Genomic DNA, 12628 nt, shown 5'->3' with positions numbered 1-12628 from the left:
GCTCCCGGAGGAAGTTGAGTGATATAACACCCTCACATTCCTGACCAACTGGATAAGGTCTACCTTTCTGGAAGATGTGCTATCGACCTGCTTCATTATAGAGAGGGGTAACAGGGCATTAACCCCCCAGCCACCGCCAGGTGCCCACTGAGAGCAATAATAACAAAATTCCTTACTACTCTGTACTACTCCAAGAAGCCAGATGTATGGGGGAAGTTAAATACAAATCTTCCAAGATAATGCTCTTCCCTGATTACTTGCGTGATGTACAAAAGCAGCATGGATCATTTGATGCAGTTAAAGCCAAATTACGCAACATGCAAGTAAAATACATATTGCTCTTCCCTGCTAAATTGGAAGTAATATTCAAAGACAAATCATACTTCTTTAACACTCCGGAGGAAGCATGGGAATGGGTAGAGGAGCGACCACAACTCCACCTGCAGTCAAGAACTGGGAGACAGACCAATGAAACGCTGGGTGCTCCACAGAAAACGTGGTCCTCCTTGAAGAAGTGCAGAGAAAGGAGCAGTAAATTGGTTATCAGACCCCAAAAGAGAATGGATAACTGGACACAGAGGTTACCCCATTGTTGGATACAGGGAACAACTTAGGACAGGACTCAGTACTTCTGCCAGAGCAAGATTTACAACAAGCAACTTGAGCAACAACTTGAGCATGTAACAGGCCACAATAGTGATGAAGAACACTCCATCTGAGAGACGATTCAGGAAGACAGGGACGAAATGGAGCCCGACTAATCCAACAGAGGGGGATCGCCGAGTAACCGGTGGAGAGACAGAAGGCCACCATCTCAGGAGACTTCACTCAATGATTTGACAGTAGTAGTCAGTAACCTTCCACCACCCTCCACCCTTCCCCCCTTCATCCCCTCCTTTATTAACTCCTAGACTTTAAGGACTCTGAGAGTCAAAAAGAAAGAACAGTGTGAATGATGAAGAGTGATAGTCACAGGGTGTAAGAGTAAAAAATAACCCTGACTAACTAGGTGCCTTCGGAGTAGGTTTATCAGAGGGAATGAGTGAGTGTGAGTTGGGGGTGCCTGAGAGAGGTAGGTTAATTGGAGAGAGTGTTCTAGTATAAATCACTGTAGGAAAGTACCATCTTGCCTGGCATGTTACCTCCATTTTTCACTGTATATATGTTTTTTTAGTTGTATGTGTCACTGGGACCCTGTTCACCAGGGCCCCAGTGCTCATAAGTGTGCCTGAATGTGTTACCTGTGTAGTGACTAACTGTCTCACTGAGGCTCTGCTAATCAGAACCTCAGTGGTTATGCTCTCTCATTTCTTTCCAAATTGTCACTAACAGGCTAGTGACCAATTTTACCAATTTACATTGGCTTACTGGAACACCCTTATAATTCCCTAGTATATGGTACTGAGGTACCCAGGGTATTGGGGTTCCAGGAGATCCCTATGGGCTGCAGCATTTCTTTTGCCACCCATAGGGAGCTCTGACAATTCTTACACAGGCCTGCCACTGCAGCCTGAGTGAAATAACGTCCACGTTATTTCACAGCCATTTTTCACTGCACTTAAGTAACTTATAAGTCACCTATATGTCTAACCTTTACCTGGTAAAGGTTAGGTGCAAAGTTACTTAGTGTGAGGGCACCCTGGCACTAGCCAAGGTGCCCCCACATTGTTCAGGGCCAATTCCCCGGACTTTGTGAGTGCGGGGACACCATTACACGCGTGCACTACATATAGGTCACTACCTATATGTAGCTTCACCATGGTAACTCCGAATATGGCCATGTAACATGTCTATGATCATGGAATTGCCCCCTCTATACCATCCTGGCATAGTTGGCACAATCCCATGATCCCAGTGGTCTGTAGCACAGACCCTGGTACTGCCAAACTGCCTTTCCTGGGGTTTCACTGCAGCTGCTGCTGCTGCCAACCCCTCAGACAGGCATCTGCCCTCCTGGGGTCCAGCCAGGCCTGGCCCAGGATGTCAGAACAAAGAGCTTCCTCTGAGAGAGGGTGTTACACCCTCTCCCTTTGGAAAATGGTGTGAAGGCAGGGGAGGAGTAGCCTCCCCCAGCCTCTGGAAATGCTTTCATGGGCACTTTTGGCGCCCATTTCTGCATAAGCCAGTCTACACCGGTTCAGGGACCCCTTAGCCCTGCTCTGGCGCGAAACTGGACAAAGGAAAGGGGAGTGACCACTCCCCTGACCTGCACCTCCCCTGGGAGGTGTCCAGAGCTCCTCCAGTGTGCTCCAGACCTCTGCCATCTTGGAAACAGAGGTGCTGCTGGCACACTGGACTGCTCTGAGTGGCCAGTGCCACCAGGTGACGTCAGAGACTCCTTCTGATAGGCTCCTTCAGGTGTTGCTAGCCTATCCTCTCTCCTAAGTAGCCAAACCCTCTTTTCTGGCTATTTAGGGTCTCTGTCTCTGGGGAAACTTTAGATAACGAATGCAAGAGCTCATCCGAGTTCCTCTGCATCTCTCTCTTCACCTTCTACCAAGGAATCGACTGCTGACCGCGCTGGAAGCCTGCAAAACTGCAACATAGTAGCTAAGACGACTACTGCAACTCTGTAATGCGGATCCTGCCGCCTTCTCGACTGTTATCCTGGTGGTGCATGCTGTGGGGGTAGTCTGCCTCCTCTCTGCACTAGAAGCTCTGAAGAAATCTCCCGTGGGTCGACGGAATCTTCCCCCTGCAACCGCAGGCACCAAAAAGCTGCATTACCGGTCCCTTGGGTCTCCTCTCAGCACGACGAGCGAGGTCCCTCGAATCCAGCAACTCTGTCCAAGTGACTCCCACAGTCCAGTGACTCTTCAGTCCAAGTTTGGTGGAGGTAAGTCCTTGCCTCACCTCACTAGACTGCATTGCTGGGAACCGCGACTTTTGCAGCTACTCTGGCCCCTGTGCACTTCTGGCGGAAATCCTTTGTGCACAGCCAAGCCTGGGTACACGGCACTCTAACCTGCATTGCATGACTTTCTAAGTTGGTCTCCGGCGACGTGGGACTCCTTTGTGTAACTTCGGGTGAGCACCATTTCACGCATCCTTGTAGTGCCTGTTTCTGGCACTTCTTCAGGTGCTACCTGCTGCTAAGAGGGCTCCTTGTCTTGCTCGACGTCCCCTCTACCTCCTGGTCCAATTTGCGACCTCCTGGTCTCTCCTGGGCCACAGCAGCATCCAAAAACGCTAACCACACGATTTGCAGCTAGCAAGGCTTGTTGGCGTTCTTTCGGCGGGAAAACACTTCTGCACGACTCTCCACGGCGAGAGGGATCCATCCACCAAAGGGGAAGTCTCTAGCCCTTTTCGTTCCTGCAGAAACCTCAGCTTCTTCTGTCCAGTAGAAGCTTCTTTGCATCCACAGCTGGCATTTCCTGGGCATATGCCCATCTCCGACTTGCTTGTGACTTTTGGACTTGGTCCCCTTGTTCCACAGGTACCCTAGATTGGAAATCCATTGTTGTTGCATTGTTGGTTTGTGTCTTTCCTGCATTATTCCTCTAACACGACTTCTTTGTCCTCAGGGGAACTTTAGTGCACTTTGCACTCACTTTTCAGGGTTTTGGGGAGGGTTATTTTTCTAACTCTCACTATTTTCTAAGAGTCCCAGCGACCCTCTACAAGGTCACATAGGTTTGGGGTCCATTCGTGGTTCGCATTCCACTTTTGGAGTATATGGTTTGTGTTGCCCCTATCCCTATGTGTCCCCATTGCATCCTATTGTAACTATACATTGCTTGCACTGTTTTCCAAGACTATACTGCATATTTTTGTTATTGTGTATATATATCTTGTGTATATTTCCTATCCTCTCACTGAGGGTACACTCTGAGATACTTTGGCATATTGTCATAAAAATAAAGTACCTTTATTTTTAGTATAACTGTGTATTGTGTTTTCTTATGATATTGTGCATATGACACTGAGTGGTACTGTAGTAGCTTCACACGTCTCCTAGTTCAGCCTAAGCTGCTCTGCTAAGCTACCATTATCTATCAGCCTAAGCTGCTAGACACCCTATACACTAATAAGGGATAACTGGGCCTGGTGCAAGGTGCAAGTACCCCTTGGTACTCACTACAAGCCAGTCCAGCCTCCTACATTCACCCTCCCCACCTCTGCTATTAGTCCTCTCTTTGGAGTGAGCGCAGGATGTGAATGAGTGTAGTAAGTTTGAAAGTATAAGTGTACAAGTTTAAAGTTGGACGAGGGAGCGCTATAGGAAAGTTTCACAACGTATGTATCTCTACAATTCAGAGAATGAATGCGTGCAACGGACGGGAGGTAGGGAGAGTAATGTTTTCATTATGCTTATGTTATTTGTTAATACTTTAATATGGTTCTACCAGCGGAGAAAGTATATGAGAATGTCTGTAATTTACAAGATGAAACTGTTATACATAAACTCACAAAATTGAGTATTATGCATGACAAGGACACACCACGCAGCCACTATAACATTCTTACATGGAATGTGAATGGACTGGGTAGCAAAACCAAGAGGGGCCCAGTAACGAACTATATCCGATGTACAAAACCCAGTGTTGTTGTCTTGCAGGAAACACACCTGCAGGGGACCAATTAGCACTTCCTAGCCCAAGGAGCGTATACTTTACTAGCATTTGCAGGTTACACATCAGGATCCAGAGGGGACGCAAACCTAGTCAGAAAGACACCTCCATTTCATATACAGAGGACGCAGGTAGACCAACAGGAAACATATGTAGTCGTGCAGGACTTGTGGGGTAGACAGAGCGTTACCCTTGTTGGTGTATATGCCCCCTGTGACTCCAACAACCCACCCTTCAAAGGGTTGCAGGACTCCTACTGGACGTCCTTTCTTCCCTACACATCTTGGGGACCGACTTAAATGATGTTATGTTCCCAGAATTGGACAGATCCTGGGCTTCACCAGTAGTAAATAACACCACACCACTGCCTCGATTTCTTGAATCCCTGGGTGTAATAGGCCTATGGCGATGTTCATACCCGAGAGATAAGTTCTACTCCTATTACTCCAGAATCTACGAAACGTCTTCTAGATTAGATTATATTTTTGCCCCAGTAGGTGAAATAGGTGAATACCGGGGCCAACTACCTGGCAAGGGAACTGTCAGACCACTCCCCACTATTGATCGAATTGGAAAGGAAACTCCGTAGAAACTATATTACATGGCGATTAAATGTCTGGGAACTAAGGGACATAGTTCTCCTCAAAGAGATAGGAGTAGAGTCTGAACTTTATTTCACAGAAAATAAAAAATCGGTAAATTGAGCAGTGACATTATGGGAAGCATATAAAGCTGTGATGAGAGACAGGGTAAAAAATGCGCACAAAAAGAAAAAAGCAGTAAGAGAACAGGAAGAACTAGAACACGGCATCCTACTGGGGGAGTCCAATCACACACATAGGTTGACCCCACCCTGCGGGAAGATTACAAAGAGCTGGTGGCTGATGAAGTGTGTAAACAGACCCGAGCGACTGAACACCTCTTTATGAGGCAGGGGACAAAGCAGGCAAATTGCTAGCCCTGCTGGGCCACTGCGAGAGAGAGAACCGATGAGTGCAGTTCATAAAAGGGGACTCAGGAACGATTTGTGATACAGGTGATGACATAGCGAGTGAAACTATTATATGGCCCTTTATAAAGCTCGTCCCTTTGCGGACCAATCTTGAATTGAGAAATATCTGGCAGATGTTGAACTGCCCACCCTCCCAGCTGACGTCAGAGAAGCCCTAGACACCTTACTCTGGCTGAAGTTTGCACTGCTATAGCTTAATTAAATCCAGGCAAGACTCCAGGACTGAACAGGCTCATGGCCAAAATCTTTAACAAACAGGCAGACATATATACATTTATCACCTACTGAAGCTATATTTCTGCGCATGTGAGAACAAGATCCCCCTCGCCCAATCTTTGCGGAGCCACTATACTGGTAATCCATAAAGGGGGCAAATCGCCCTCTTACTGTGGGTCGTATCAACCGATCTCCCTACTGAATGTCAAGACAAAGATACTCGCCACAATGCTAGCCACTAGACTAATAAGTGTAATAACCCCTCTAAACCATAAAGACCAATCTGGCTTTATGCCGAAGCGATCAACCAGAGGCAACCTCCACGACTCCACAGCTGGATGGCAAAGGTACATGAAAGACAAAACCCCCACAGATTTCTCTCATTAGATGCAGAAAAGGCCTTTGATGCCTTGCATTGGCCATTTATGCAGCAAACCTTACGATGCATGGGGTTTGGGCCCCAGTTTTTGAGATGGGTAGACTTCCTTTACACTGGATCTATGGTGGCAGTAAAGGTCAATGGAATCCTTTCCTAAGAATTTCCCATTGAAAGAGGGACCTGACAGGGATACCCCCTGCCCCCCCTTATATTTGCATCGTTACTTGAGCCCTTAGCTTGTATAGTACGCAGACATCTGCAGATTTGAGGATTTGGATACCCAGAGATCTCAGACACCCAAGAGAAGATCTCGTTGTATGCCGATGACAAACTTCTTTATGTCGCTTGCCCCTAGACTTCAATACAAGCAGTCTTCTGAACCTTTTAGAGTTACGGGAAACAATCCAGGTTTACCATAAATTGGGGCAATTCTACCATGGTCCCGGCAGGCGGGCAATTAGACCTAATGCAGAACTGTGGAAAATGCTCCCTCTCACACTCATGGGCAGGGCTGCAGTGTTTAAAATGATCACCCTCCCAAAATTCTTGTATAGGCTTTAAAACACCTACTACTATGGAAGGACAACCCCACCGCATAGCCCTCCGAAACCTGCAATGTAACCAGTACAACGGAGGTATAGCCCTCCTAGACATCCAAGCATATTGCTGGGCCTCACATCTATTGGTCATCAGTGAATAGGGATAGGAAGAGAGTGACAACCCAACCTATGCCCCTAGAGGATGAAATTCCAAACATTACCAATTACTATTACCAATTTCTCTATGGGGATGGCGGTAGGAATCGAATATTACCAGCCACACAAATTGCCCTTGAGGCCTGGGATAAGGCGACAAAATGCTTACTCTGGGCTAAGAAACTGACATGTGAGACACCGCTATGGATAGGGAACAGTTTCAAGGTGCTTGAGAAGCTGAAAGGCTTCGATGCATGGGACTGTATAAGCATTTCAAAACTGAGGGATATACTAGAAGAAGGCATCTAGTGATGCCCTGCCACTGCTTACAAGCGGAATACCAGCTCAGTAACACGCAGTATTACAAATATTTCCAACTTAGTCACACATGGAAAGCAGAAACCATACCCCAAGAACTCCCAGAATATTCCCCTCTGGAAGGCAGACTATTACAGGAAGCAGTACCAGACAAAGCTGTGTCTACTATTTACAAAACCATTATTAATAGCATCCCTGACACCCTCCATAAACTGAGACATGGGTGGGGGAATGAAATAGGAGAATTAGATGATTTGGATTTGGAGGCAGCCCTAATGTTCCTGCGCGAGGTTGTGATTAAAACACGACTAAGGCTTATCCAACTCAATATCCTGCATCAAACATATTATGATACATCCCCACGGATATAGACCTACCCTGTCACAAGCTAATATTTTGCAATTTAGGACTGATACTGGTGAAAATAGACCTAGCGAAGTACTGGGCAGTCCAGGAACACCAACAATGCGAGAATGGGAAAGTGGTATGGACCGCTATATGGTGGCAGAGAAGATCACATACAAGAGTAGAAGCTGCCCACGTGAATAAAAAAAAAATATGTGGCACTTGGATAGACTATTATGGCCTTGACACACAAGATGCAATTGAATAGGAGGGATCTGACTGGGAAACCTCACCAACTGAGCTTGACCTCCAACCTAGCCTACCCCCCACTGATGCCAAAAAGGGAAAGTCTGCAGTTAGTATGTATAATGGTATGTAAACTCTCTAATAGTACAAATGGTCTATTGCTGTTTCCTAATTTTTACTTTGAGCACAGGTTGGTGCATTGTTTGTCACAAGTCAAAAATGCTATAAAAAGATTTAAAAAAAAAAAAAACAATGATCATGGTGATGATGAAGATGTAAGAAAATAATCACAATAATAATAGTCATTTCTTTTGTCCCCAGGATGGCCCATTTTATTGGCACTAACAGGGATCCCCGCAGTCCTGGAGCTTCTCATACTCCCGTTGTTTCCAGAGAGTCCCCGCTACACACTAATCCAGAAGGGCAAAGGAGAGAGGGCAAGGAAAGGTAAGCTTGCACCAAAGGCACACGCATCAACCCATCTATCAGACATTCTGTCCATCACTCTCATGTTAGAGAGCTGCTTGAATCCTTTATTATTATTTCTTTTCACACTAAAACTATTATTGGACATATGCTAAAATAAATCTCACAATTTTATTTTTAGAACTTCACAACCCTGACAAAGCTATGAAATTTTGAAAAATACTCACAAACTTTGGGTCTGATTTACAAATTACATATTGTAGCACATGGAGTAGTAACACAGTAGTACTACTTACTGCAAAATCCATTTAATAAACTCACAAGTGTAAATCTCCTCTCCATCTCTTTTATTTTTTCTTTGCGGACATCCTCACACACACAAGTTTACTACTTAGGAGAGAGAGGGGCAGGGCCAGGGGAAGTGACTGGAAAGTGGGGAATACTTACTAATAAATGGAAGGGGTTTATGGGGGGGGGGGGTAAGAAGGGGTTTAGTGAGAAACAGACACCCCCAAAATGGTAAGCACATTGATTTTCACAAACTGCACTTCAACAATTACTACAGCCAAAAGGATTCAAAACAGTAGTAAGTGTACTCCAGCTAAGGCCTGAAGTAAGTCCAGCCCCACACATAGCCAACCACTAGTACTGCAACATCCTGCTTTGGAAAACAATGGAGGTAGGGACTTAAAACAGAATCCCATATGAAATAATGTTAACATGAATTCATTTATTTCAACTTTTAAAAAATGCATATGCATCGATTTTAAAGTAAAAAATTATATATACATAAAAAGTATTATTTTATAATAGGTTCAAGATTTGTAGTAAATTTACACTTGGAAATAGTGACTAGCCAAAAGTAGTATACTTCTACAAAGTGTAAGAGTAAATTTGCACGTGTAGAATTACGCATGTGTAAATTTACCTTTTGTGAATAGGCTCCTTTCTGTAGAAGTTTTTTTAAATTTTGAGAATCCCTATGCACAGCAACAAATTCACCCACTGTATCTTACAGTTGCTGGCTGGGAAGTTTGTTCTCCACTGCACTACTAGAATGTTTCTTGAATTTTACAGATATAATTTACACATGAGATTTCCTCCAACCAGTGCATATTTCTAAAGTCAGAAAACTTTTAACACTTAAGTATTTGTGGTTCTCATTTAATCTTTTCTCAAAATGTAAAAAATTAAATGGCCACGCCTAAATCTTGAACTCCAAGCTGTTGATTTCCCATGCACATTGCATGTCTGTGCAGCGGAGCTGAACCCCTTGAGCTATCTCTTTGCCTTTTAGGAGGCTGTTTAGTGAACCCAGTTACCTCTATGCCTTCTTTGCTCACATGTCCAAGTGCAAGTGTTAGGTTTTATACCATTATCTGCCTATCTTTGGTGGGCGGCAGGGTGTTCTGCTGTTTCATGCACTCCACTCTTGCCTCGATCTCCACCTTGAATAGTGACTATTCACTTTAATTTCTACTTCCAGAGCCTGACTGCAGAATTGGTCTTTTGGTAGAGGTCTTTTTTTCAACATTGACAGAATCATAAACAAGTAGGGTATCTAGTTCAGAGGCCGCAAACAGAACCATATCAGGTTTGGCTAACTCACCCAGTATAGGGTTCTGAACATGCCCAGAACAGGTGTGAGTAGCTCCCCAATCCCAGAGGCATTGAGCTGCTTTATTGGGCTGGTCCATCACAGTTATGAGTAGCTCACCTCTTCCAGAGACCTATAGCTCGTTCATGTCAAGTCCGAGTAACTCATCCAGTCCAGAGTTAGCAAGCAGCCTACATCATATGTGAGGAGCTCATCAAACCCAGAGGCATTTAGCTGCTCCATTCCAGGTTCAAGTGTCTGATCCATTCTAGGGCCTGAAGAGGCCTCAAGTCAGGTGTAAGTAACTTACTCAATCCTTAAGTCACAGAAGCCCTCATGTCAGATGTGAGTTCCCCAAACCAGGCACTGACACCGCAGACATCCCCCATCACAAGCCTTCTGCGACAATCTCGTCACCTTCTTCCACTGCAAAATCTCTGACATCTACGACAGCCACCAGGCTGACCCGCAACCACCGCACCCAATTAACCCAGATCACACCCGATCCTGACTGACTGGTCCACCCTCACTACCATTGACACCCTACGGATCACGAATACCATCCACTCTGGAGTCCCTCTTGGCCCCCTGCCCAACCACATGATCAACCAAGCCAGTGACACCATCGCATCCGAGTTCTGCCACGCCATTAATTGTTCCATCAAGACTGCCAACTTCCCTGAAGACTGGAAACACTCAGAGATCCACCCCCTGCTGAAGAACCACTCTGCAGACCCATCAGCCCTCAATAACTACAAAGCCATCTCTTGGCTTCCCTTCCTGACCAAAGTCATTGAAAAAGCCATCAACGCCCAACTCACCAAATTCATTGAGACTAACCACATATTTCACCCCTCCCAATCCTGCTTTAAAGCAATCACAGCACTGAGACTGCTCTCCTCGCTGCAACAGATGACAGCCACAATCTCGTAGACAGAGGGGAAACTGCAGCCCTTATCCTCCTGGACCTCTCAGCCGCCTTCAACACCATCTCGCACCATACCCTCTGCCCAAGACTCCACAACGCCGGCACCTGCGGCAAAGCCCTGAAATGGATTCTCTCCTTCCTCACTGACCAAATCCATAGAGTCAGGCTCCCACTGTTCACATCCAAACCTACAAAGATCAGCTGTGATGGCCCCCAAGGCTCCTTCTTGAGCTCTGCCCTCTTCAAAATCTACATGGCCCCGCTAGCAAGCATTGCAAGACAAACTACAGACTCAACATTGTCTGCTACACTGATGACACTCAGCTGATCCTCTCCATCACAAATGAGTCTATTGCCACGAAGACCAGCTTCCACAACAGGCTGAAGACAGTCGCCGCCTGGATGAAAAACAGCTGCCTCAAGCTCAGCTCTGACAAGACAGTATCTCATCCATGCCTCAAGATCTCCCATGCCTGGTGTGAGTATCTCATTCAAGCCAGAGGCCTCAAGCTCTCCTGAGCCAGGTATTAGTATTTTGTCCATACCCTAAGCTCCCCCATGTCAGGTGTGACTATCTTATCCAGTCCAGCAGCCTCAAGCTCTGCTAAGCCAGGTTTGAGTTTCTTGTGTGGCCTACAGCTCTCACACGCCAGGTGTGAATATCTTATTGAAGAATCAAGCCATGACATACAAACAGTGAGCAGCTCACACAGTTCTTCCATTTGAAAACCAGACTGTAAAACCCAGATTGTACAGAAATAACTAGGACTGCTTTAATCATCAAATTGTCAGATTGTATGCGCTAGCAACCACTAGTGTCTGCATGAACAACTTGAAATCTTTGAGAGTGGAGTGTTAAATAATTTAATTTACTTGTTTCTGCCACAGTCTTGAGAGACTGTGTGAGAAAGTAGCCTCTTTCTAGCCTTGTTACCCCCACTTTTGGCCTGTTTGTGAGTGTATGTCAGGGTGTTTTCACTGTCTCACTGGGATCCTGCCAGCCAGGGCCCAGTGCTCATAGTGAAAACCCTATGTTTTCAGTATGTTTGTTATGTGTCACTGGGACCCTGCTAGTCAGGACCCCAGTGCTCATAAGTTTGTGGCCTATATGTATGTGTTCCCTGTGTGGTGCCTAACTGTCTCACTGAGGCTCTGCTAATCAGAACCTCAGTGGTTATGCTCTCTCATTTCTTTCCAAATTGTCACTAACAGGCTAGTGACTATTTTTAACAATTTACATTGGCTTACTGGAACACCCTTATAATTCCCTAGTATATGGTACTGAGGTACCCAGGGTATTGGGGTTCCAGGAGATCCCTATGGGCTGCAGCATTTATTTTGCCACCCATAGGGAGCTCTGACAATTCTTACACAGGCCTGCCACTGCAGCCTGAGTGAAATAACGTCCACGTTATTTCACAGCCATTTTACACTGCACTTAAGTAACTTATAAGTCACCTATATGTCTAACCTTTACCTGGTAAAGGTTAGGTGCAAAGTTACTTAGTGTGAGGGCACCCTGGCACTAGCCAAGGTGCCCCCACATTGTTCAGAGCCAATTCCCTGAACTTTGTGAGTGCGGGGACACCATTACACGCGTGCACTACATATAGGTCACTACCTATATGTAGCTTCACAATGGTAACTCCGAATATGGCCATGTAACATGTCCATGATCATGGAATTGCCCCCTCTATGCCATCCTGGCATAGTTGGCACAATCCCATGATCCCAGTGGTCTGTAGCACAGACCCTGGTACTGCCAAACTGCCCTTCCTGGGGTTTCACTGCAGCTGCTGCTGCTGCCAACCCCTCAGACAGGCATCTGCCCTCCTGGGGTCCAGCCAGGCCTGGCCCAGGATGGCAGAACAAAGAACTTCCTCTGAGAGAGG

At 45.9% G+C, this 12628-nt stretch overlaps 1 protein-coding gene across 1 annotated transcript in view; it reads left to right on the top strand.

The window, feature by feature from the left end:
- The window catches only part of LOC138302161 (solute carrier family 2, facilitated glucose transporter member 5-like), a 91706-nt gene that overhangs the window by 52765 nt on the left and 26313 nt on the right, over positions 1–12628 (top strand). Inside the window, exon 6 of the mRNA XM_069242516.1 lies at positions 8107–8232. Within this exon, the coding sequence (XP_069098617.1) occupies positions 8107–8232 (126 nt within the window). The remainder of the gene's footprint in view (positions 1–8106; positions 8233–12628) is intronic.

The sequence above is a fragment of the Pleurodeles waltl genome, chromosome 6, assembly GCF_031143425.1.
Source record: "Pleurodeles waltl isolate 20211129_DDA chromosome 6, aPleWal1.hap1.20221129, whole genome shotgun sequence".
Lineage (NCBI taxonomy): Eukaryota > Metazoa > Chordata > Amphibia > Caudata > Salamandridae > Pleurodeles > Pleurodeles waltl.
Note: the sequence above shows the minus strand (reverse complement) of the source record. Positions and strands in the feature narration are given on the sequence as shown.